At 47.5% G+C, this 25,442-nt stretch overlaps 1 protein-coding gene across 2 annotated transcripts in view; it reads right to left on the reverse strand.

Moving 5' to 3' along the window:
- Positions 1 to 6,832: 6,832 nt before the first annotated feature.
- LOC135203804 (gastrula zinc finger protein xLCGF3.1-like) overlaps positions 6,833 to 25,442 on the reverse strand; it is a 124,415-nt gene continuing 105,805 nt past the window's right edge. For both annotated transcript variants that reach the window (XM_064233780.1, XM_064233779.1), the window contains exon 2: positions 6,833 to 8,468. In XM_064233780.1, the coding sequence (XP_064089850.1) occupies positions 7,330 to 8,391 (1,062 nt within the window). In that variant the 5' untranslated portion in view covers positions 8,392 to 8,468 and the 3' untranslated portion in view covers positions 6,833 to 7,329. The remainder of the gene's footprint in view (positions 8,469 to 25,442) is intronic.

Raw genomic sequence — 25,442 nt, forward strand, 5'->3', positions numbered from 1 at the left:
CAACACTGGGGACACTGCACTGATCACTAACACTCTCTCCTTACCTTCCAACTGACGAATCTTCTGATCCATAGAAAGAATCGTGGCTCTCAGAGCTGCCGCCTCCGAAGGCGAATCTTCGGCTTTTGGTGCGGGGAGCAGGGGCTGCAAACTTGGGAAGAAGGTTCTAATTCTACGTTAGCTATTAGGATCCACATCCAACTCACTCATTCTAGATCTACTAGAACTTCTAGAGGAAGCCTTACGCACTCTATCACGTTCCAACTTCCTAACATAAGAAGAGAGAGCCTTATATTCTTCTTCATTCAATCCCTTACATTCACTACAAGGGTTAGCAAAAGAACATTCATTCCCCCTGCATTTCATGCAAACCGTGTGAGGGTCCTACCGAAGCTTTCGGCAACCTCACCTTACATCCTTCATTCACGGGCAAACCCTAAACAAAACCGAAGTTTTAACTACTGAATCTAGGTCAGACATTGTTAAAGAAAATCCAAATCAAAATCAAACCGGTCCACAATCAGCGTATGCCAAGCCAAACAAAGCGAATACGTCACCAAAAGAAGTCCAAATTAACTCGAGGCAAGCGAGAATCGAAAAACTATCGAGAGGAACCGACAACAGTTGTTATCGTTCCCGCGACAGAGAAAAATCTGACAAGCAAATGGGAGTGGTTCATACATCCGCCACCCAGCGGCGGGTAAGGTAGACCACCTGACCTACCTGTCGCGTGTGCCGCGAGATTTTGAAATTCTGTCGGGAACGTCGGCGAAACTATAGCTAAGTATATATCTGTCAGGGAAGTTCATGTCAAAACAGCCTATTTTGTTAGTTAAAACTCAAGAAAAACCCACTAAAAATTTTCCTACATGGTTTTTTTAAGAGTTTTATCACAAAAAGTGCATTTTATGATGAAATTCATCAAAAAAAACCAGGAATTTGTGGATATTTATCATAGAAAAATACCGCGAATGCGCGAATTTTCCGCAAATAATGCAGGGAAACGTTCCCGAGAGAAATCCGCAAATGTGTGAGTCCACGAATCTGGAGAACGCGAATACGGGGGGTCCACTGTATTACAATACCAGTAAACACTCAAGGTGTCTGTTGTACCTTACCTTGTAAGAGAGCTACAGCAGACTGTTACTGCCTCTGGTCGGTGCTCTTCTTACTATTGTAGAGGAATTGGAATTTGACCAAAGTTAGCCTCTACAGGAGTGGAATCCTTCCGTAGTTCAAGCGAATCAAGGCTGACTGACGGAGGACAGCAACAACAAAGATTGCCCTTGCCCTGGGCTAAGACCAGCAATTCAATCATACAAAACATTTGTCACCAACACCAGATTTAAAAACATATATACCCAACCATTATAAAATCTGACCTAACAGACTGGTGAGTATCCCAGGTACTCAGTACCCCCAGCTTCCCTTGAACTCAACGACCTATTTCAAGGCAAAAAGTTAGCATAGAGGTGACGACCCCTGTGCCGTTTCTCCCAACACCATGCCAGAAACCGCCACCGGACCTAACGTTCTGCAATTCTCGAAAACCGTTTCTATCTCTTTGAGATAATGGCTCACAAAAACCGAATTCGATCTCCAGAACGTACTCTGAAGAATCGAAGCTAGAGATAAATTCTTTCTAAATGCTAAAGAAGTTGCCACTGCTCTCACTTTGTGAGCTTTAAGTCTCAGAACGGAAAGATTGTCGTTCTCGGACTGCGAGTGAGCTTCCCTGATAAGCTCTCTAATAAAGAACGATATAGCATTCTTAGAAAGAGGCCGAGAGGGATTTTGAACTGAGGTCCAGAGCTTGGAAGATTGGCCTCTAACCTCTTTAGTGGCAAGAGGATACTGCTTAATTGCCGCCTTTCTTCCTCCTCATGTCCAACCAAATCAGATAAGTTCCTAACCACAAAACTCCTCGGCCAAGGATTAAAGAAAAAAACTGGATTCTCGTTTTTGGCTAGAAAGGCCAAAGAAACCGAAAACACAGCATTGCCTTGAGAGAAACCGACTCTTTTGTCTGTAGCGTGCAATTCGCTGACACGCTTTGCAGAAGCTAGTGCAATAAGAAAAAGTGTCTTCTTAGTCAAGTTCCTGAGTGAAGCCGACTTCAAAGGTTCAAACGGTGGTCCCATGAGGAGCTTAAGCACCACATCTAAGTTCCAAGCCACTGTATCCTGCGGGAGCTTAGTGGTTTCGAAAGACCTAATAAAGTCCGACAGATCTGGGTTGAAGGAAATATCCAAACCCCGATGTCGAAAAACCGAAGAAAGCATGGCTCTATATCCTCTGATCGTCGAAGGAGCCAGTTTCTTAGACTCCCTAAGAAATAGAAGAAAATCTGCTATTTCCATTAAAGAGGTCGCAGAAGTAGAGACTTTAGCACCTCTACACCACTCTCTGAAGATTCTCCACTTCCCTTGATAGAGTTTGTTAGAAGACTCTCTCCTACAACGAGCGATAGCTTCTGCAGCTCTTCTTGAAAACCCTTTCTCTCTGACAAGATTCCGGACAGTCTGAACCTTGTCAGTGCTAGAGCGGACAGGTTTTGGTGGTACCTTTTGAAGTGAGGTTGTTTGAGAAGCCACTTCTCTGGAGGAAGAAGTCTGGGGAAGTCTACCAACAACTGGAGAAGGTCCGGGAACCACTCTTTCCTAGGCCAAAAGGGAGCGATTAAAGTCAGTGTTACATTGCTGTGCGACATGAACTTGTTCAGCACCTCTCCTATAGACCGACGGAGGGAATGCATAAGCTTCCAGACCCGACCAATCGAAATAGCATTGCGTCCACCGACCAAGCTAGAGGATCTGGAACTGGAGAACAAAAGAGAGGAAGACGGTTGTTCCTTGATGTCGCGAACAGGTCTATGGACGGTCTCCCCAAAGGCACCAAAGTTTCTGACAAATTTTGTCGTCCAAAGTCCACTCCAGAGGTAACACTTGCTGTTGACGGCTTAGCTCGTCCGCCAGTACGTTCATCTGTCCCGGAACAAATCTCGGGACTAGCTGAACATTCGCTTCGTTTGTCCACAGGAGGAGATCCTTGGCTACTTCGTACAGAGAGAAAGACTGAGTCCCCCCGTTTCCGCACATACGAGAGTGCCGTGGAGTTGTCGGAATGCACTGCCACTATCTGACCTTCTACTAAGCTCCAAAACTGTCTGAGCCCCAGGAAAATTGCTAGAAGTTCCTTTACATTTATGTGGAACTTCTTCTCCTTCTCCGACCAAGCTCCTGAAGCATGGTGATTCCCCAGCAGGGCTCCCCAACCTGTGTCCGACGCATTGGAAAAGAACTGTAGGTTCGGGAGGATGGGTCGTAAATCTAACCCTTCTTCCAATCTTGCCCGAGACAGCCACCACCTTAGATCCTCTTTTATTTGGTCTGTGACAGGAAAGGTAATCGAGTCCGGTTGCGTCTTCCTGCACCAAGAGGCTCTCAGAAAAAACTGCAGAGGTCTCATGTGCACTCTTCCCAACGTCACAAATTTCTCCACTGACATCAATTTGCCCAGGAGCCTCATCCCTGCTTGGCAGAACTTACCTTTTTGTCCAAGAACTCCTGAACTGTCTCCAGGCAGCCTTGGACTCTCTTCGGGGACAGAAAAGCCCGAAAAACTTGAGCATTCAGTCATCCCCAAATAAAGGATGCTCTGTGATGGAACTAACTGGGACTACTGTTTGTTACCAGAATTCCTAACTTTCTGGCAAGATCCAGAGTTGTTCCAAGGTCCTTCATGCACTGACTCTCTGATTCCGACCGGAGAAGCCAATCGTCCAGATAGAGGGAGATTCTTACTCCTAAGATGTGCAGGCCAGCTTCCTATCGGGGATAGAACACTGGTGAAACTTGAGGAGCGGTCGCCAGTCCGAAGCAAAGCGCCCGAAACTGAAACACCTTGCCTTCGAACATGAACCTAAGGTACTTCCGAGATTCGCAATGTATCGGAATGTGAAAATAAGCGTCTTGCATGTCCAGAGAAACCATCCAATCCCCCTGTCTTATGGACTCCAGAACCGACCGAGTGGTCTCCATATGAAATTTTGTTTTCTGGACATGCAAGTTCAGGGTGCTCACATCCAACACCGGCCTCCAGCCCCCTGATAACTTGGGAACTACAAAAAGGCGATTGTAAAAGCCTGGAGGAAATTCCCCTTCTATCTGCTCTATAGCTCCTTTGAGAATAAGCGCTTCCACTTCCGCGGCTAGCGCCAGAAATTTGTCTGAGCCCGGAGAGTATGCCTGGAATGGAATTGGCACAGGTGAGAGCGAGGGAGGTGAAACGAGAGGAATACGGTAGCCGAACTTGAGTACTTGAACTACCCAGGCTTCTGCTCCTCTGTCCCATTCCTCCCAAAACAGAGCCAGCCTGCCTCCCACTGGTGCATGAAGAACTGAGCTTTCACTTGGAAGGTTTGTTAACCTTGGCCGAGGTCTTTGACTGAGGTCGCAAATTCGACTTCAGCCGAAAGAAGCGCTTGGGTTTTCTCCCTCGAAAAGGCGCTTGGGCCAGAGGGGAAACGGAAGGAACAGTCTCCAAAGGAGCTTTAGGTCTCTTAGTAGACTGTGCCAGCAAGTCAGAAGTAGATTTCTTATCTAGCACCGACGAAATTGACGACACTACATCGTCTGGAAAGAGGTTATCTTTCACAAAAGGAGCAAACAAGAGAGCAGACTTCTGTTGGGAAGTGACCCCTTTAGAAGCAAAGGAGCACCAAAGTTGCCTTTTCTTATGGGTACCAAAGGCGATGAGCAAAGCTAACTCATCACATCCATCCCTAATGGATTTGTCCGCACAGGACAGAACACCAATCCAATCCTCCGCTAAATCCTGTGAAAGAGAAGGACAGTCTTCGATCTTGGCCGCTAAAGCGCCAATAGTCCAATCAAGGAAGCTAAAGACTTCCAAAAGTTTAAATTGGTTCTTTACAACGTGGTCCGACTCAGGAGCTGTAAAGAAGACTTTCGCTGCGGCGAAAGCAGATCTTCTAGAGGAGTCGATTAAACTGGAGAAGTCTCCCTGGGAGGAGGCAGAAACTCCCAGAGAAGGAGCTTCCCCAGTTACATAAAACCTATACCTCTTACGAAGCAACTTAGAGGGAGGGTAAGCAAACAGCGCCTTCCCTAAGTCTCTTTTCATAGACATCCATTTCTCCGTCTCTTTCAATGAATGTCTAACCGCTTTAGATAGAACAAGTTTTGGGAGGAGAGGGTCTGAAGTTTTCCTCCTCATCAAAAAAGTCGAAGTTGGGGAGTGCGGAGCCGCTTTCTCAAAATAATCTGGATAAGATACCAGAAGAAACCTAAGGAGATGTGAATAAGACGAAAGGTGATGTGAATCCTCCTCCTCTACCTCTTCCTCATTCTCCGATACCACCGAAGAAGTAGACGGGACTAAAACCGGATCTGAAGGCTTCGAACCACCCTTGGACTCATTCATCCAGTTGGTTAACATCTCTAACTGCTTGCGCAAAGGTGCCAGAGACGAATCAAAAACAGTTAACGGAGGCTTGGAAGAGCCTAAATGTTCTTCAGGAGGAGGAATAACTACTTGCGCCTCGCTCGGGGCAGCCGAAATTCGAGGCGAAACAGGCGCATCAGGCGTAACAGACGAGAAAGCGCCTAATAAAACACCCTTAGAACGGCTAGCTACAGCGCTAAAACCACAATCTCTATTAGTAGATGGAGCCGAAAAAGGAACAGATTGAGGCGACGAACGAGCCGCTAACGGCCGCGGTGCAACCCTACTCTCAGGCTCCTTATACCGCTTGACTGGAGGAGGTGAAGAATCGGCGCCTGAACGCCTCTTTAAGGGACGCGAAACGGGCAAATCTCGCCAAGAGCGCCGCGCGACCGGAGACGAATCGCTTGAATCAGTCAAAAGGCGTCTAACCGTAACACCTTTCCAACGCTTAACCGAGTCCTGTTGAGGCGCAACAGGTTCAACAAGAGAGGCGCCTGTCTGTGGGCAACTCCCGATCGCCTCCCTTGGACTTCCGGTATGTCTTCTCCCCGGTGCGGGGGAGCTGGACAGTGACCTTTGTCTAGGAGACATGTCAGGACAGACAGACGCACCCTCAACTACACTCTTACCTGAAACCGCTTTCTCCAAAAACGTCTTAACTGAATTACCAAGTTGCATAACCGTGTTCGCTAGTACCGAAAATTTCTGATCGAACCTCGATTCCAGACTGGCAATGGTGTCGGAAGAAACTACACGGGAAGCCGGAGAAGTGGGATTAGTAGGAGGAATAGGAGGTGTAGTTAAAGGAGACATAACAATTTGAGGAGAAACAGAAGGAACAGATGCATCGCAAGAAGAAGCAGAGCTAAGCTTACTTTCCCTAAGCGCTGCTTTCTTAATTCTGTCTTTCGCTAATTTCTCCGAGTATGAACTAAAAAACTTCCATTGAGAATCAGTCCAATCACTACACTCGTTACATGTTCGATCTGCTGAACAAACCTGTCCCCTACACTTAACACATTTAGTGTGAGAATCATACTCTAATTTGGATTATCTAGTTTTACATCCTGAGATGCAAAACCTAACTCCCGACGGACTAGAATCCGACATGGCAACGCCTAATTAGTATGCAAATTAACAACAACGCCAAAAAAGAGTACTTCACCAATTCCGAAGATCAAATCCAATAGAAAAAAGCAAAGCAAAGTCATCCAATCGCACCGACCACCGATGTTCACCGGACGCCAGCAGGAAAAGAATTGGATTCACCTGGGCAGTTGTAACTGGTTCTCCCGCGAGTGGAGGGAGATGACGTCATCACCACCAGTGTTGGCGACGCCTACGCGCTAAATTTGAATTTAGTCTCCTGCCGCTCGTGGAAATCACGGCTGTATAATTGTTCGGTAAGACACTACAATAAAATCTCCTTTGCCATTCACGAGAAGTGAATGGCTTCTCTCCAATATGGGTTCTCATAACGTTTCTGAGAGCAGAGAAATAATCAAAAGCTTTTTGGCATTCAGTACATTAAATTGGCCTATATGTATTATAAAAATTTTCATGGGTAATCTCAAAGTATTTGAAACTGCCTAAAATATTTTACATTAGGACCAGAGAATGCCCTCTCTCTACAATGATTTCCAATGTGTACTTAGAGAATTTCAGAATTAGAAAAACTACTTGGACAAAGATCAAGTACGTATACATTGTCTGTTTACTGACGAATCGAACAAGAAAAACGTCCTTCACATACAGAGCAAGTGAGTGGTTTCTACCCTGTATTAGTTTTTCAAGTGGGTTTTGAGATTACCTATGAAAGAAAAACTTCTCTGACATATAAGAGTAAATGAACAGTTTCTATCATGTATGAGTTCTCATGTGTTTTTTGAGATTGCATGATTCAGAAAAACTTCTTTGACATAAAGAGCAAGTGAATGGTTTCTTTCCCGTATGAGTTCTCATGTGTTTTTGGAGATTACCTAAGACAGAAAAACTTCTTTGACATGTAGGGCAAACAAATGGTTTCTCTCCTGTATGGGTTCTCATGTGGTTTTTTAGATGACTTGAGCATGAAAAACCTCTTTTACATACAGAGCAAGTATGTGGTTTCTCACCAGTATGAATTCTCATATGTATTTTGAGATCGCTCGAGGCATAAAAACTTTTTTGACATACAGAGCAAGTGAATGGTTTCTCTCCTGTATGAGTTCTCATGTGTTTTTTGAGAGTACTTGACACAAAAAAACCTCTTTGACATGCAGAGCAGGTGAATGGTCTCTCTCCTGTATGAGATCTCATGTGTGATCTGAGGTTACTTGAATCACTATAACTTCTTTGACATACAGAGCAAGTGAATGGTTTCTCTCCTGTATGAGTTCTCATGTGTATTGTGAGATGACTTGGGTATGGAAAACTTTTTTGACATACAGAGCATAAGTATGGTTTCTCTATTTTCTCTCCTGTATGTGATCTCATGTGGGCTTTCAGATCACACTTCTGAGAAAATGTCCTTTGGCATTCAGCACAAGTTAGTATCTTCCTTGCACTGTTGGTTGTCTTTAAAAACACTTCCAAAGCTTTGAAGTTATTTTTGTCAGTCTCTTTAGACAAATTATCATCATACAATATTCCACATGATACGAATGGTATGTGAGAATCCTCTGCTATATCCAAATGTCCAGTGTCTTCTGAAATAACCTCTTTTTCACTTTCTTCATCAAAGATTTTAGAGTCATCCTCGCACTTCATACACTGGGATGAAGAGTCTATATCAAATTCACTACAGTATATAAATTCTGGCTCTGCCTTCACTTCTGAGAAAGGATCTGTAAATAAAGAGCCTCCATCTTTGTTTTCTGTAAGATCATCTACCAAATTCTCCTTCTCGTCTTTGATTAACAGCAATGATTTTTCAGCTTCCATTTTCACGGGATGTTCTATGTACAACACTACTCAATCCTAGTTAGGATCAGATGAAATTTTCCTCTGCTTCAAATACTCTGAAATAAAATATAAAAAAAGTAAACAAAACATTTTTTTTCAATACCACTGTCTATGACCAATCATGATAATTCCCCTGTAAAAACCAATTGGATCCTAAAAATATGTTATTGTTATAATACAATTAAGTTTGTTCATACTTACCTGGCAGATATATATATAGCTGTATTTTCTGACGTCCGACAGAATTTCAAAACTCGCGGCACACGTAGTGGGCGGCCAGGTGGTAGTACCCATTCCCGCCGCTGGGAGGCGGGCGTCAGGAACCATTCCCATTTTCTATTCATATTTTATTCATGACCCTTGTCTCCTGAGGGGAGGAGGGTGGGCACTCTAATTATATATATCTGCCAGGTAAGTATGAACAAACTTAATTGTATTATAACAATAACATTTTGTTCATGAAACTTACCTGTCAGATATATATATAGCTGAATCCCACCTTCGGATGGTGGGAAGAGACAAAATAGGATTTTTAGGAAACTTAAATTAAGTAAATGATGTACTTCTTGGTTCCTTACCTGTTAGCAAAGTAGACTCTGTGATTACTGTCACTTAAGCCTGCTTCTGCTTTTATCAGAGTTGCCAGCCAGGTGTAGACCTGTAGTGCTGGTGCACTCTGGATACTCTGTCAACGGGGACGTGACCTCAACGTGACAAGACCATCGAGCCAAACATATGGGAGTAACACAGCAACCGACCACCACCTGACCAAATAACCAAAAAACCCCTGACAGTTAAACTAAAGAATGGGAGATTTCCACAGAAGATCTCACCATCAACCAAAAACACAACAATAAAACTAACCTAAACTAAGCTAAGGGATAGGGAGAGAGCTACCTTCAGCCCCCAAAACTGTGTCTGCCGAAATGTATGGCCCCAAAGAACTACAGTTCTCGTAAATCGTTCTCACATCCCGGAGGTAATGTGAGGCGAATACGGAATTGCTCCTCCAAAAGGTGCTATCAAGGATATCTTTGATAGACATATTCCTTTGGAAGGCAAGAGAAGTAGCTACGGCTTTGACTTCATGAGCTTTCACTTTAAAGAGGCTCAAATCAGACTTCTGGCAAGATGAATGAGCCTCTTTAATGACGTCCCTCAAAAAGAAAGCCACAGCATTCTTCGACAACGGCAAATCTGGTCTTTTCACCGAGCACCAGAGATTACCTGAGGGACCTCTTATCTCTTTAGTTCTATGAACATAGAACTTGAGAGCCCTGACAGGGCACAGGGCTCTCTCTGGTTCTTGACCCACGAGACCCGACATACCTTTGATCTCAAAGCTCTTGGGCCAAGGATTAGACGGGTTCTCATTTTTAGCCAAGAAAGTTGGGCTCAACGAGCAGACAGCGTTGTCCCCCTTGAAGCCCACTAGGCTACTGAACGCTTGGATTTCACTAACTCTCTTCGCCGTCGCCAGAGAAGTTAGGAAAAGCGCTTTCTTTCTTCGTCAAGTTCCGTAGAGAAGCTTCGTGGAGAGGCTCAAAGGGACTTAACATTAGATGTTTAAGAACCACATCGAGATTCCATGAGGGTGGTCTTGCCTGTGGAATCTTGGAGGTTTCGAACGACCTTAAGAGATCGTGGAGATCCTTGTTGTCAGAGAGGTCCAGTCCTCTGTGTCGAAAAACGGCCGACAACATACTCCTATAACCCTTAATTGTAGGGACTGCCAATTTCTGCACATTTCTTAAGTAAAGCAAGAAATCTGCTATCTGGTTCACAGAGGTCGTGGAGGAGGAAATTCCTTCCTTTTTGCACCATGCCCTGAAGGAGGCCCACTTTGATTGGTAGACAGCTCGTGAAGAGGCTCTTCTAGCATTAGCGATTGCTCTCGCAGCTGCTTTCGAAAAGCCTCTCGCTCTGGCCAACTTTTTGATAGTCTGAACGCAGTCAGAGCCAGAGCGGAGAGGTTTTGGTGATACCTTTTGAAGTGAGGGCAACGTTCTTGGGAAGTCCACAAGGAAAGTCATGACCTCTGTGAACCATTCTCTTGCTGGCCACATCGGGGCAATCAGAGTCAACCTTGTCCCTTCTGAAGCTGCGAACTTCCTCATGACTTCCCCCATGATCTTGAATGGGGGAAAGGCGTAAAGATCTAAGTCTGTCCAGCTCCAGAGCAACGCATCCACCGCAATTGCTCCTGGATCCAGGACCGGGGAGCAATAGAGAGGAAGCCTCTTCGTCCTCGACGTGGCGAACAGGTCGACTAGAGGACGTCCCCACAGTCTCCATAGTTGCTGACAGACTTCCTGGTGCAAGGTCCACTCTGTTGGCAGAATTTGATTTTGACGACTGAAAAGGTCCGCCCTGACGTTCTGTACCCCTGCGACGAATCTTGTCAGGATCTTGATCTGCCTTACGTCTGCCCATAGCAGAACTTCCCTTGCTAGGAGAAAAAGGATCGGGAGTGAGTTCCTCCCTGATTCTTCAGATATGCAAGGGCTGTGGTGCTGTCCGAGTTGACTTGAATGACCTTGCCTGACACTTTGCCTTCGAAGAACTGCAGCGACAGGAAGATCGCTGCCAGTTCCTTCACATTGATGTGCCAGGCTACCTGTTCCCCTCTCCAGGAGCCTGACACTTCCTCCCCTCCTAGTGTTGCTCCCCAACCGGAAATGGAAGCGTCTGAGAACAACACTAGGTCGGGGCTCAGAAGATTTAGGGATAAGCCCTCTTGCAACTTCTGAGGGTCGAGCCACCATCTTAAGTGGTCTTTCACTGGTTTTGAGATCCTTAGGATCGCATTCAGGTCCTCCTTGGCTTTCCATTCTTCCGCTAGGAAAAATTGAAGAGGCCTGAGGTGCAGTCTTCCCAAGGAGACAAACTTTTCCAGCGAGGAAATGGAGCCCAGCAGACTCATCCATTCCCTCGCCGAGCAAGCCTCTCTCCCTAGGAAGGCTGAGACTTTCTCTAAGCCTAGCTGCTGACGTTCCTGGGATGGAAACACCCGAAAAGCCACTGAATCCATCTGAATCCCCAGATACACGATGAACTGTGTCGGGGTCAGATGTGACTTTTCGGAATTGACTAAAAGGCCCAGGGACTTTGCTAGGGCTAACGTTGATTGAAGGTCCTCCAGACATTTTCTTCTCGACGACGCTCTGATCAGCCAATCGTCGAGGTATAGAGATATCCTGATCCCTGAAGAATGCAGCCACCTCGCTACATTCCTCATTATTACTGTAAAAACCATCGGGGCCGAGCTGAGACCGAAACAAAGGGCTCTGAATTGCCAAAACCTGTTGCCTACGACGAATCTCAGGTACTTCCTTGAAAGAGGGTGGACGGGGACGTGAAAGTACGCGTCCTGCAGGTCTAGAGACACCATCCAGTCGCCAGGTCTCAAGGCTCCTAGCACTGACTGAGGCGTCTCCATCTTGAACTTGTTTTTCTCCACAAAAAGATTGAGCCTGCTCACATCCAGGACTGGGCGCCAACCCGACGACTGACTGCTTCGGCACCAGGAAAATCCTGTTGTAGAAGCCCGGTGACCCCAGGTCCACGACTTTGCTCCACCTCTCCTTTTTTCGGAACCATCTGGTCTAAAAGAAATCGAAAAGGATGCTTTTCTTCTCTCCCTGATAAGACGGAGAGAGGTCTCTGGGAGTTGATGTTAGAGGAGGAGGATGTAAAAAGGGGATCTTGTACCCTTGCTCTACGATCTTGAGAGTCCAAGGGTCCGCCCCTCTCTGCCTCCATGCCTCCGCAAAGAACTTCAGTCTGGCCCCGACTGGCGTCTGAAGGACAAGATCTTCATTTGGTTGTTTTTGGCTTAAATGAAGCTCTTCCTCTTGAAAAACCTCTCCCTCGAGGAGCTGCTCTCAAGGGGGGTGCTCCGCGAAAGGGTTTGACTTTCTTCGGGGGTCTCACGAACGAAGATGTAGAAGGAACTGCTGGGCGCCTTGAAGACTGTGCCAAGAGGTCCTGGGTCGCCTTCTCCTGCAAACTAGTCGCAAGATCTTTCACCATAGCCTGGGGGAAGAGATGGTCCGAAAGAGGCGAAAAGAACAATTCCGCTTTCTGAGCGGGAGAAACCGACTTTGCGGTAAAATTACAAAGAAGAGCTCTTTTCTTCAGGAAAGCTGTTCCAAAATGAGAAACCAGCTCTTCCGAACCATCCCTGACGGCCTTGTCCATACATGACAACACGCTGGACAGCTCCCCCAGACTGAGAGAATCAGGGCTTCTAGACTGAAGGTCCAAAACTCCCAAGCACCAGTCTAAGAAATTGAAGACTCCCAACGTGCGCAGCAGTCCTTTCAAGTGGTGGTCCGTCTCCGCAGGAGTCCAGGACACCTTTGCAGATGATAAGAGGGACCTCCTCTGGGCGTCTACTAAGCTGGAGAAGTCCCCAAGTGCGGACGAAGGAACCTTCACCCCCACGTCCTCCTTGGTTTCATACCAAATGCCTCCTTTCCCGGAGAGTCTAGAGGGAGGAAGGGCGAAAGTGGTCTTGCCCTGGTCCTTCCTTCGAGACATAAAGTCTTGGAGCTTCTTGAAAGCCCTCTTGGTTGAAAGCGACGTCTTCATCTCGACAAACTCAGGAGTCTTGACTGACTTAGAAGACAAAAGTTGAGAGGGAGGAGACCTAGGGGCTGCCGGCTGAAACTTATCCCCGAAGGACGAACGTAACAGCCGCACAAGAACCTTATAGTCTGAGACAGACGAAGCTACAGGAGGTTCCTCTTCGACTGAACTCGCTGGACTACTATGTTCCCCTTCTTCTCTAAGAGGAACTGGAGATCGTCCATCCGGAGAGGGCGTACGTCCAGCAGGCTTAGGTCTAAACAAAGACTTCCGCTGTTTAGAAGTTACCGCTTCAGGCACGGACTCGTCCTTACGACAATCCTTAAAACTTGTTGAAGGACGGACGTCTTGTGAGCGTTGAGCGTCCTTTGAAACGACGGGGACTGTCTTACTATTAGACACGTCCCTACGAGAGGAAGCACGAGCTTCCTGACGAGAGGCGCCAAAAGCGTCCTGCTTAGCAAGGAAAGCGTCCTGCTGAGCGTCCTCAAAAGCGTCCTGCTTTTCAAAAGCGTCCTGCCTTGTCCGAAAAGCGTCCTGCTTTGAACGGAGAGCGTCCTGCCGAGCGTCCTCAAAAGCGTCCTGCTTCGCGTAGCAAGCGTCCTGTCGAAAGCGCAAAGCGTCCTGCTGAGCGTAAGATCTACCAGGAGAACGAGAACGGTGACGATCCGGAGGAGGAGAGAGAGACGAACGAGACGAGAGAGGAGACTGCTTCGTCCTCTTGACGGGCAGGCTGACGTCCTTTCTCCGCTTAGGCTCGACTGCTGCTGGGCGAGTCCTTTGAGCCATGAGAGACGAAATCTGGTCCTGAAGGGACAAAAGGATTTTCTTCGTAGGTGATGAAGTAGAAGGAGCAGGACTGACCCTGCTTCTCAGGGGAACACGCCGTGCGCGTAACCCAGCGTCCTCGTCGGTTGAGACTCTACCTCTCTTCTGAGGAGGGAAAGCGTCATAAAACGTCACTTTGAAAGAAAGCGGTGATAAGGAGCTGAAGCGTCCTCAAAACGAAAAGTCCTTTTCAGCGGACGAGAGTCTCTCCGAGCGCTCCACCCCTTGCGCGGGGAGGACGCTTCGGAGGACGAAAAGCAATCCTTCAGGACGCGCGCCCGTGCGCGCTCCTTGACAGCCTGGGACTTAGCAACAAGGCCTGCCGAAGGGACGCCAGATCGGTGGGGAGCCCCCGTAACCCTCTTGGCGGCTTTCGACACACCAACTCCCTGAGTCCCGGGAGTCCGATAGAGGTCTAGGCCTAGAGGCATTATGGGGCCGATCTGACGCCCCCTCCACAACACTAGGGGCACGATCACAAACTTTCACAGGGCCAGTTTCTAAGGCCAACACTTTAGATTCAAGAGCGCGAATAGACTCGAGAATCAGAGAAAGGGCATTACCTTCTCCAGACACAGCAATAGGGCCCGAAGGCAACAACACAGGATTAGGTTGAACAAAATCTACCGGTGTTAGAGGAGGAGAAATATTACATTCCTTACCTTTTGTAGAACTGCTCTTGGAGGAAGACCTCCTGACTCTATCACGCTCCAATTTACGCCGATAGGTCTCATACATCTTCCATTTATCATCTGACAAATCCCTGCATTCATTGCACCGATCATCAACCAAACAAACATGCCCCCTGCATTCCATACAAACTGTGTGAGGATCAACTGAAGGTTAAAGAAGCCTCACCTTACATTCACTCCTCACACACACTCTGAAACTCCCTGTACTTGATCCCGACATCATGTACACAGAAAAGCCAATCCAAAATCAAAAACCAATCCACTATTACGCGTGCCAATCCAACAATCCAGAGTCGATACCAAAAGTCAATCCAGATAATTTTAAGCGAGATAATCCAAAAATCCTAGACGGAGGTACTGCAAACAGTTGTTTCCAGCACCGGCGACAGAAAAAATATGAATAGAAAATGGGAATGGTTCCTGATATCCGCCTCCCAGCGGCGGGAATGGGTACTACCACCTGGCCGCCCACTACGTGTGCCGCGAGTTTTGAAATTCTGTCGGACGTCAGAAAATACAGCTATATATATATCTGACAGGTAAGTTTCATGAACAAAACAATATTTTTTTTTCAGGATTCCCACAGTTTGTTAATGTTCATTTTTTTTTAATTCTGCAGACAAGTCAACCATAATTAATTCCATATTCACTGCAGGTTACTGTGGAATGCAAAAACAAAGCAAATCTGTCAATGCAACTGAACATCATCTCTGCTGAGTGACTTTGCTTGTGCATTTTGACACTTGAAAACACTATTTTGGCATTCACAACCACCTACTTTACATTGTTTTGCATATTACAACACAAAATATATAACATGCAGTGTAAAAGAATAAAATCTGTTCTTCATGTGATCTCCCGAATTTTATGAACCTATTTGCAAGAGAAAAACTGTTTTACCACTCTAGGGGAAACTACCGACTGGACCAACTGATCCAGTTTTCACCGAGTGTGGATCCACCCTCCGAAAAGTACTTTAACACGTCCTGACACCGGAGATAGGCACCAGTCACGAGTCATCAGTGGTGAGAGCAACAGCTTGAGACCTCTACTATCCTTTTGAAGTAAGTATTTTCTCCAAAATGATATTGTAATGATACAATTAAGTTTGTTCATACTTACCTGGCAGATATATATATAGCTGTATTTTCCGAAGTCCGACAGAAATTAAAAAACTTACGACACACGTAGTGGGAGTCAGGTGGTTAGTACCCATTCCCGCCGCTGGGAGGCGGGTATCAGGAATCATTCCCATTTTCTATTCATAATTTTTATTTCCACTGTCTCCTGAGGGGAGGTGGGTGGGTACTTAATTATATATATCTGCCAGGTAAGTATGAACAAACTTAATTGTATCATTACAATATCATTTTGTTCATGAAACTTACCTGTCAGATATATATATAGCTGAATCCCACCTTTGGTGGTGGGAGTAGACAGAATAGAAGATTTTAGGAAACATATATATGCAGATAAATGATATCTTGATTCCTTACCTGTTAGCATAGCTGACTTCGTGGTTACTGCCGCGTAAGTCTGCTTGTGCTATAAGAGTTGCCAGCGAGGTAGAGACCTATATAGCTGGTGCACTCAAGATGATCTGTCAACGGGGGAGGGGGCGTGACCACGATGTGACTAGACCATTGACCATACACTGAGGGCAACGAAGTAAAAAACCACCTGGCCTAGTCTACCAAAGGTATACCACTAAACTAGACTAAAGAAGGGAGATCCGCCTCGGGCGGTCAACCCCACAACCAAAAAGCACACACAATTAAAAGCTCATCTAACCACTAAAGGAAAGGATGAGTGCTACCTCCTGCCCCCAAAACAGTGTCTGCAGCGACGTATGGTCCAAGCGACGAGCAATGTTCGTATGTCGCTTTCACCTCCCGCAGGTAGTGTGAAGCGAACACCGAGTTGCTCCGCCAATATGTGGCACTCAAAATGTCACTGAGTGCCATATTTCTGTGAAAGGCTATCGAGGTCGAAATAGCCCTCACCTCGTGGGCATTCACTTTTAAAAGCTTCATGTCACTATCACTACATGTGGAATGAGCTTCCTTAATGGTGTCTCTCAAGAAGAAAGAAAGCGCGTTCTTTGACATGGGAAGATCGGGCTTCTTAACCGAGCACCACAAGTTGCCCGAAGGTCCTCTACAGTCCTTCGTTCTGTCTAAATAGAATTTGAGAGCCCTGACAGGGCACAGGACTCTCTCTGGCTCATTACCCACGATCTCTGTCAAACCCTTGATTTCAAATGTCTTGGGCCAAGGGTTGGACGGGTTTTCGTTCTTTGCTAAGAACATAGGGCTTAAAGAACAAACCGCATCCGAGTTCTTAAACCCAACATGCTTGCTTATAGCCTGGATCTCACTAACTCTCTTCGCCGTCGCCAGAGCAGTTAGAAAAAGTGTCTTCCTTGTAAGGTTTCTAAGCGAAGCTAAGTTGAGCGGTTCAAAATTACTGGACATCAAAAACTTTAGAACAATGTCTAAATTCCAAGAAGGGACTCTTGGTTGAGGTACCTTCGAAGTCTCGAAAGACTTAAGAAGATCATGAAGGTCTCTGTTGTTGGCTAAGTCCAGTCCTCTATGCCTAAAGACTACAGAAAGCACACTTCTGTAGCCTTTTATCGTAGGTACCGCTAAGCGAACTTCATTTCTCAAGTAGAGAAGGAAGTCTGCGATCTGGCTCACAGAGGTAGAGGTGGAGGAAATGTCTTTCTTCCTGCACCAGCTCCGGAAAACAGCCCACTTGGATTGGTATACGGCAATAGAAGAAGGTCTTCTTGCCGTTGCGATTGCTTTCGCCACAGGTCTTGAAAAACCCCTCGCTCTGGCCAACTTCTGGATAGTCTGAACGCAGTCAGACTCAGAGCGGGGAGGTTTTTGTGATACCTCTCGAAGTGGGGCTGTTTGAGTAGATCTATCCTTGGAGGCAGAGTCCTCGGAAAGTCTACAAGAAAGGACATGACCTCTGTGAACCAGTCGGTCGCTGGCCAGAAGGGGGCGATGAGAGTCATCCTCGTTCCCTCTGATGCCGCGAATTTTCTTATCACTTCCCCTAGGACCTTGAACGGGGGAAAGGCATATACGTCTAGTCCCGTCCAGTCCCAAAGAAGGGCGTCTACTGCTACTGCTCCTGGGTCTAGAACTGGAGAGCAGTACAGCGGGAGTCTCGTTGTCCTGGAAGTTGCGAAGATGTCTACGAGAGGACATCCCCATAACTTCCACAACCTCTGGCATATTTCCTGATGAAGAGTCCACTCCGTCGGCAGAAGTTGACCTTGTCGACTGAGCAGATCTGCACGGACGTTTTCTACCCCTGATATGAATCTCGTCAGTAAAGAGACGTCGTGTGCCTTCGCCCATAACAGGATTTCCTTTGCAAGGAAGAACAGGGATCGAGAGTGGGTTCCTCCCTGTTTCTTGAGGTATGCCAGGGCTGTGGTGTTGTCCGAGTTGATCTGCACCACATTGCCGGAGACTTCGTTCTGAAAGAACTGGAGCGCCAGATGAACTGCTGCCAGCTCCTTGAGGTTTATGTGCCAGGACACCTGTTCCCCTCTCCAGGTGCCTGACACTTCCTTCCCCCCCAGTGTTGCTCCCCACCCCGTGGAAGACGCGTCGGAAAACAACACTAGGTCGGGGTTCTGAAGCTTGAGGGAAAGACCCTCTGCGAGCTTCAAAGGGGTCGGTCCACCATCTTAGGTGTTCCTTTACCTCTTCTGATAACACCAGAATCGAATCCAAAGTGTTTTGGTGCTTCCAATTGTCGGCAAGGAAGAATTGAAGAGGTCTGAGGTGCAACCTCCCTAGGGAAACAAACTTCTCCAGTGAGGAAATGGTCCCCAGCAGACTCATCCATTCCCTCACCGAGCATGATTCCTTCCCCAGAAAGGTTGACACTTTGCTTAGGCAATCTAGTTGTCGCCCCTGGGACGGAAAAGCCCCCCGAAAAGCCACTGAGTCCATCTGAATCCCCAGATAGACTAAAGACTGAGAAGGGGTCAGATGTGACTTTTCGAGGTTCACCAGAAGAACCCCAGGGACTTCGTTAACGCCAAAGTCGTGTGAAGGTCCTCCAGACACCGGTCTTTCGAGGAGGCTCGTACGAGCCAGTCGTCCAGGTAGAGAGAGATCCTGACATTGGAAAGATGAAGCCACCTCGCAATGTTCTTCATCAGTAGGGTGAATACCATGGGAGCAGTGCTGAGTCCAAAGCAGAGAGCCCTGAATTGAAACACTTTTCCTTTCAGGTCAAACCGCAGGTATTTCCTGGACTGAGGGTGGATGGGGACGTGGAAATACGCGTCCTGGAGATCTAGTGAAGCCATCCAATCCCCCGGTCTCAAGGCTCCCATCACTGACTGAGGTGTCTCCATCTTGAACCTCTGCTTGATGACAAAGAGGTTCAGGTTGCTGACATCGAGTACCGGTCGCCATTCCCCCGACTGCTTTGGCACCAGGAACAGTCTGTTGTAAAATCCAGGGGAATTCAAGTCGGAGACCTGTTCTACGGCGTGTTTCACGATCATCTGATCTAACAGATCGTAAAGCACTTGTTGCTTTTCTCCCCGATAGGAAGGAGACATGTCCCTGGGTGTCGTATACAGCGGGGGTGGTTTCAGGAACGGGATCCGGTAACCCTTCTTTAAGATGTCCACGGACCATTTGTCCGCACCTCTCTCTTCCCAGGCTTGCGCAAAAAGCTGAAGCCTGGCTCCAACCGGTGACTGAAGGACTTCTGCTTCACTTCTTGTTCTTGGCCAGCGCAGTGGCTCTGCCTCTGGACGTGCCTCTTCCTCGAGGGGCTGGTCTCGAGGAAGAACTACCTCGAAAGGGCTTCGATTTCTTGAGAATCGAAACTCCCGAGGACGAAGGAACCGCAGGTCTCCTTGAAGATTGTGCGAGGAGATCTTGCGTGGCCTTCTCCTGAAGACTGGTCGCAATGTCTTTTACCATAGCCTGGGGGAAGAGATGATCCGAAAAAGGAGCGAAGAGCAAGTCTGCTTTCTGTGACGGAGAAACAGATTTAGCTGTAAAATTGCAAAACAGGGATCTCTTCTTCAAGAGCCCTGTGCAAAAGTGAGCTGTAAGCTCCTCCGAACCATCTCTGACGGCCTTGTCCATACACGACATTACGCTGGACAGCTCCCCCAGACTAATCGAGTCGGAACTCCTAGACTTGGCATCCAGAACTCCCAAACACCAATCTAGAAAGTTGAAGACCTCTAACGTCCGAAAGAGGCCTTTAAGGTGGTAGTCCATTTCCGTAGTTGACCAGGAAACTTTCGAAGAGGACAGGTGAGACCTCCTTGAGGCATCCACAATGCTGGCGAAGTCTCCTTGGGCTGACGAGGGAAGTCTAATACCTACGTCTTCTCCCGTCTCATACCAAATGCCAGCCTTCCCACTAAGTCTCGAAGGTGGCAGGGCAAAAGAAGTCTTTCCCTGGGACTTCCTTTTCTCCATCCAGTCATGGACCTTACGAAGAGCCCTCTTAGTTGAAAGGGACTTCTTCATTCTGACGAATGCCGAGACCTTGTTGATCTTGGAAGAAGAAAGTTGTGAAGGAGGAGAGCGAGGAGCTTCCGGGTGAAACGTCTCTCCAAACTCTGATTGAAGAAGGCGGGTCAAAACCTGGTAGTCGGAAGAGACTGCCGCCAAAGGTTTATCATCATCCACTTCAACCGAAGCGTCGCTAACCTCTGCATCCGACACAGGTGAAGTTGGAGGCAAATAGGCTGGACCAAGACCATCTGGTCTAAGTTTCCAAGAGGCGCGTTGCTGTGAAGTGGAAGGTAAAGCTGACTCATTAAAAGAAACTCCGGTCGTATCTCTAAGACCCGAAGTAACTTGCAAAGTCTCATCACAAACAGGTGGGAGGCGACGAAACTCCACATCTTCGTCCACCCGAGCGTCCGCTGGCGCACACCTGGCGTCCACTGGCGCACACCTGGCGTCCACTGGCGCATACCTGGCGTCCACTGGCGCACGCCTGGCTGCAACTAGCGCGGGATTGGCGTCCACTCGCGCGCCGCTGGCGTCCACTGGCGCACGCTTGGCGTCCACTGGCGTGCGAATGACATTTACTAATGCGCGCTTAACATCTCGTGCGCGCTCTGCTTCAGCTGGTGCACTCTTAGATGCCACTGGCGTTCGCTTGGCTTCCGACCGAGCGTCAGGAACGTGAACTTGCACCGGAAGCGCTCACGCAATATTCGATCTCCATCGCACCAGCGTGCAAGCTTACGGAGCGGGTAATACCGCTTCATGCGCCGAGCGAGCAAAATCCTCTTCACGTTCTCCAGAGAGCCGCTGGGGAGTCGCACGAACTCTAGCAGGCGAAGAAAGTGGAGAGATAGACGAGCGAGGAGAGGGAGAGGGAGACCTTCTAGAGCTCTTCACAGGAAGACGGTCATCCTTTCTCCTGGGACGTGGTTGCGTCCCTTTCTTAGCAAGAGCATCAGTAAGCTGTTGCTGCAAAGAGCGCAGGATCTTCTCAGTAGGAGAGGATTCCTTGTCAGGTGACGGGCTGATCCTGTGAGAAGGCGAGGGGCGAGGGGGCGACGCCTTCTTCCTTCTCCCAGAAACTGCCGTAGCACGCGCTCGAGAGCGACTGGGGCGCTCAACAAAGTCAGCATCCGATGACTCCTTACGCTTCTTCTGTGGCGGGAAGGCTGCGAACACACTCTCAGGCGATGATCGCCTCTCGAGAGCCAAAACTGGACGTGAAGCGTCACGATCACCAACGCTCCTTTTCAGCGGGCGTGAAATAGAATGAGAGCTCCACCCCTTGTGCGGGGAGGAAGCCTCTGAAGAAGAGAAACACTCTTTCAGGAGGCGTGCACGCGCACGCTCCTTGGCAGTCTGTGTAACGTCAACAGATACTGCCGAAGGCACGTCAGATCGGTGGGCGTTCCCCGTAACCCTCCTGCGGCTTTCGACATGCCCTCTCCCTGAAACCTGGGAGTCCGGCAGCGGTCTAGGCCTAGAGGCGAAATGGGGCCGATCTGACGCACCCTCCACCAACGAAGGAGCACTGTCACTGCACTTTGCACCTTCACTTTTGCCTTCTAAGGCGAGCACTTTAGATTCTAAATTACGAATCGACTCTAAGATAAGTGTAAGGTATTACCCTCCACAGACACTGATTCAGGGCCCGAAGGCAACACTACAGGGTTAGGAGTAGTGATTAAAGGAGGGTTAGTAGGAGAAATGTTATTGTCATGATACAATAAAGTTTTATGCATACTTACCTGGCAGATATATACTTAGCTATAGACTCCGTCGTCCCCGATAGAAATTCGAATTTCGCGGCACACTCTACAGGTAGGTCAGGTGATCTACCGCCCCGCCGCTGGTGGCGGGAATAGGAATCATTCCCGTTTTCTAAGACAGATTTTCTCTTCCACCTGTCTCCTGAGGGGAGGTCGGGTGGGCCATACACCGTATATATCTGCCAGGTAAGTATGCATAAAACTTTATTGTATCATGACAATAACATTTTTATGCATTCAACTTACCTGTCAGATATATACTTAGCTGATTGGCACCTTTGGCGGAGGGTAAGAGACAGCTAATCTACTGAAATAGACAGGAAACAACATATGTTGTAGGTAATAAAATTAAAAACCTTGATTCCTACCTGTGTTAGCGAAAGACTTCATGGCTACTGCCTAGGAGCCCGTATCGCTTCAAGAGCCTCAGAGAGGTAGTGACCTCATGCTAAGAGTTCTTGGTGGTCTGTTACCGGGGTCTTACCCACTTACGCTTCAGAACCTTAGGATCTTTGTCAATGGGGTCCTATCCACTTACATGACAAAACACCTTGCCTATTGGCATGATCATAGAGCACGACACTAATCCCGATCACCTGATCCTCATTGGGGTTAGTACTACGATTGAAAGGAGTCATCCCCGAACATCCTTTCAAGCAACCCACAACTCAACAACAATATTAAAACTAATTATTAAAAATATTAAAAACAAATTTTAAGGATCAGCGTCTGCTCCATTTCCCAGCATAGTATCCGCTGATACATAAGGTCCAAGAGCGAAACATTTATCGTATGTTATTCTAACATCCTTTAAAATAGTGGGATGCAAATACTGAATTGCACCTCCAATAAGTTGCTGTTAAAATGTTTCTCATGGCCATATTCTTCGTAAAGAAAGGGAAGTTGCCACAGCCCGGACTTCGTGAGCTTTCACTCTCAGCAGCTTTAAAGAGTTCTCTTGGCAATTCCTATGAGCTTCGGTAATTATATTTCTGACAAAGAATGCCAGTGCGTTCTTTGACATCGGTCTCTTGGGGTTTCTTACCGAACACCAAAGACCTTGTCGACATCCCTGAAGCTGTGTCTTCTTTTCTAAATAAAATTTTAAGGTCCTGACTGGGCAAAGGGACCGATCCAACTCTCTTCCTACCAGAGAAGAGAGTCCCTTGACTTCGAAACTTCTAGGCCCAAGGTTTAGAAGGGTTCTCATTCTTCGCTAGGAAAAGATCCTGGAAAGAAATGACAGCCGAGTCTTTTCTAAATCCCACCCGAGAGTCCAAAGCATGCAATTCACTGATCCTCTTAGCAGTTGCTAGAGCCAACAGGAATATGCATTTGCTAGTAAGATCTCTGAATGAGATTTTATCTATAGGTTCGAACCTGTCCGACATCAAGAACTTTAGGACAACGTCCAGGTTCCAACTCGGGGAATCGATGATCTCAATTTCTTAGTCTCGAAAGACCTGATGAGATCATGAAGATCCTTATTATTCTCGAGATTCAGCCCTCTGTTTCTAAAAACAGCTGAGAGCATGCTCCTATATCCCTTGATAGTTGATACGGCCAATTTGGATTCTTCTCTTAAGAAGAGGAGAAAATCCGCGATTTCGGTTACAGAGGTATTGGAAGAGGACAGCTTCTTCGACCTACACCATCTACGGAAAACTTCCCACTTCGATTGGTAGACCCGCAGGGTAGAGGCTCTGCGGGCTCTAGCAATTGAAGTTGCCACTTTCTTTGAAAAGCCTCTCGCTCTGACCAGTCTTTCGATAGTCGAAAGGCAGTCAGGGAGAGACTTTGGATGTTTTTGTGGAACCTCTCGAAGTGGGGTTGTCTGAGCAGATCTGTCCTGTCTGGTAGAGATCTGGGGAAGTCCACCGTCCATTCCAGTACCTCTGTGAACCAGATTCGGGAAGGCCAAAAGGGAGCAATTAGAGTCATTCTCATTCCTTCCGATGCCACAAATTTTCTTACTACTTCCCCCAGCACTTTGAATGGGGGAAAGGCGTATGCATCTATGCCTGACCAATCCATGAGGAAGGCATCGATCGCTGTGGCTCTGGGATCTTCTTCTAGCGAGCAGAAGTTGTCTATTTTCCTGGAGAGGAACGTGGCAAACAGGTCGATCTGGGGTCTCCCCCAGAGTGACCATATTTGTCTGCAGACTTCTGAGTGGAGCATCCACTCTGTCGGGAGAACCTGGTTCTTTCTGCTCAACCTGTCTGCCCTTAGGTTTTTTACTCCTTGGACAAACCTTGTACGCAGAATAATGCCCCGTTCCTCTGTCCAGGTTAATAGAGCTCTCGCTATTTCGTTCAGAGAGAAAGAGTGAGTGCCCCCTTGATTCCGGATGTAAGCCAGAGCTGTGGTGTTGTCGGAATTGACTTGAACTACCGCCTCTCTGACTTCCGCTTCGAAGTATTCCAGGGCTAGATGAATTGCCAGGAGTTCCTTCGCATTGATGTGCAGAGTAGTTTGTTGTCTGGTCCAAACACCTGCTACTTCCTTTGGACCCAGTGTTGCTCCCCAACCTGTTTCCGAGGCATCGGAAAACAACACTCGGTGAGGGTTCCGAATCAAGAGGGACACCCCTTCGTTCCTTGTTAATGGGGTTAACCACCACTTTAGGTCTGATTTTATCCCCTGTTGGATGGGAAAAACGTCTGACAAGTCTCCTGTCTTTTGACTCCACATCCTCTTTAGATAAAATTGCAGAGGTCTGAGATTTAATCTTCCCAGGGAAATGAACTGCTCTAACGAGGAAAGGGTGCCCAGCAAACTGAGCCATTCCCTCGCCGAGGTCCGTTCTTTCCCTAAGAAGTTCGAGATCTTTTCTAAGCCTCGAGTAATTCTGTCTTGAGATGGAAACGCCCGAAAACCCCGAGAATCCATCTGTATCCCCAGATAGACTATGTTCTGTCTGGGGATCAATTGTGATTTCTCGAGGTTCACGAGCAGTCCAGAGATTTTGTCAAGTTCAAAGTCTTCTCCAAGTCCTTCAAGCACTGAATTTCCGATTTTGCTCTTATTAGCCAATCGTCCAGATAAAGGGATATATTTATCCCCTCTAGATGTAGCCATCTCGCAACGTTCATCATTAGCCTCGTGAACACTTGAGGGGCCGTTGAAAGGCCGAAGCATAGGGCTCTGAATTGGTATACTTTCCCCTGCATCATGAATCGGAGATATTTCTTCGATGATGGATGCAGGGGGACATGAAAGTATGCATCTTGTAGATCTAAGGAGACCATCCAATCTCCTGGACGAAGAGCCGCAAGAACCGATTTTGATGTTTCCATAGAGAACTTTGTGTTCTCCACAAATCGGTTCAATGCGCTCACATCCAGGACCGGTCTCCACCCCCCCCGAGGATTTCGGAACCAGAAAAAGACGGTTGTAGAATCCTCGGGAATGCGGATCCCGAACCACTTCGATGGCCTCCTTTTGCAACATCTGTTCTACCAGTTGCAATAATGCTTCTTTCTTGGCAGGGTCCCTGTATTGGGCTGACAGTTCCCTCGGGTTCGTAGTCAAGGGAGGTCTGTCTCGAAAGGGGATCATATATCCCTTTGTTACCACGGAAAGGGACCAAATTTCTGCCTGTCTCCGAGCCCATTCTTCGGAAAATTTCCGAA

The sequence above is a fragment of the Macrobrachium nipponense genome, chromosome 36 (assembly GCF_015104395.2).
Source record: "Macrobrachium nipponense isolate FS-2020 chromosome 36, ASM1510439v2, whole genome shotgun sequence".
Taxonomy (NCBI): domain Eukaryota; kingdom Metazoa; phylum Arthropoda; class Malacostraca; order Decapoda; family Palaemonidae; genus Macrobrachium; species Macrobrachium nipponense.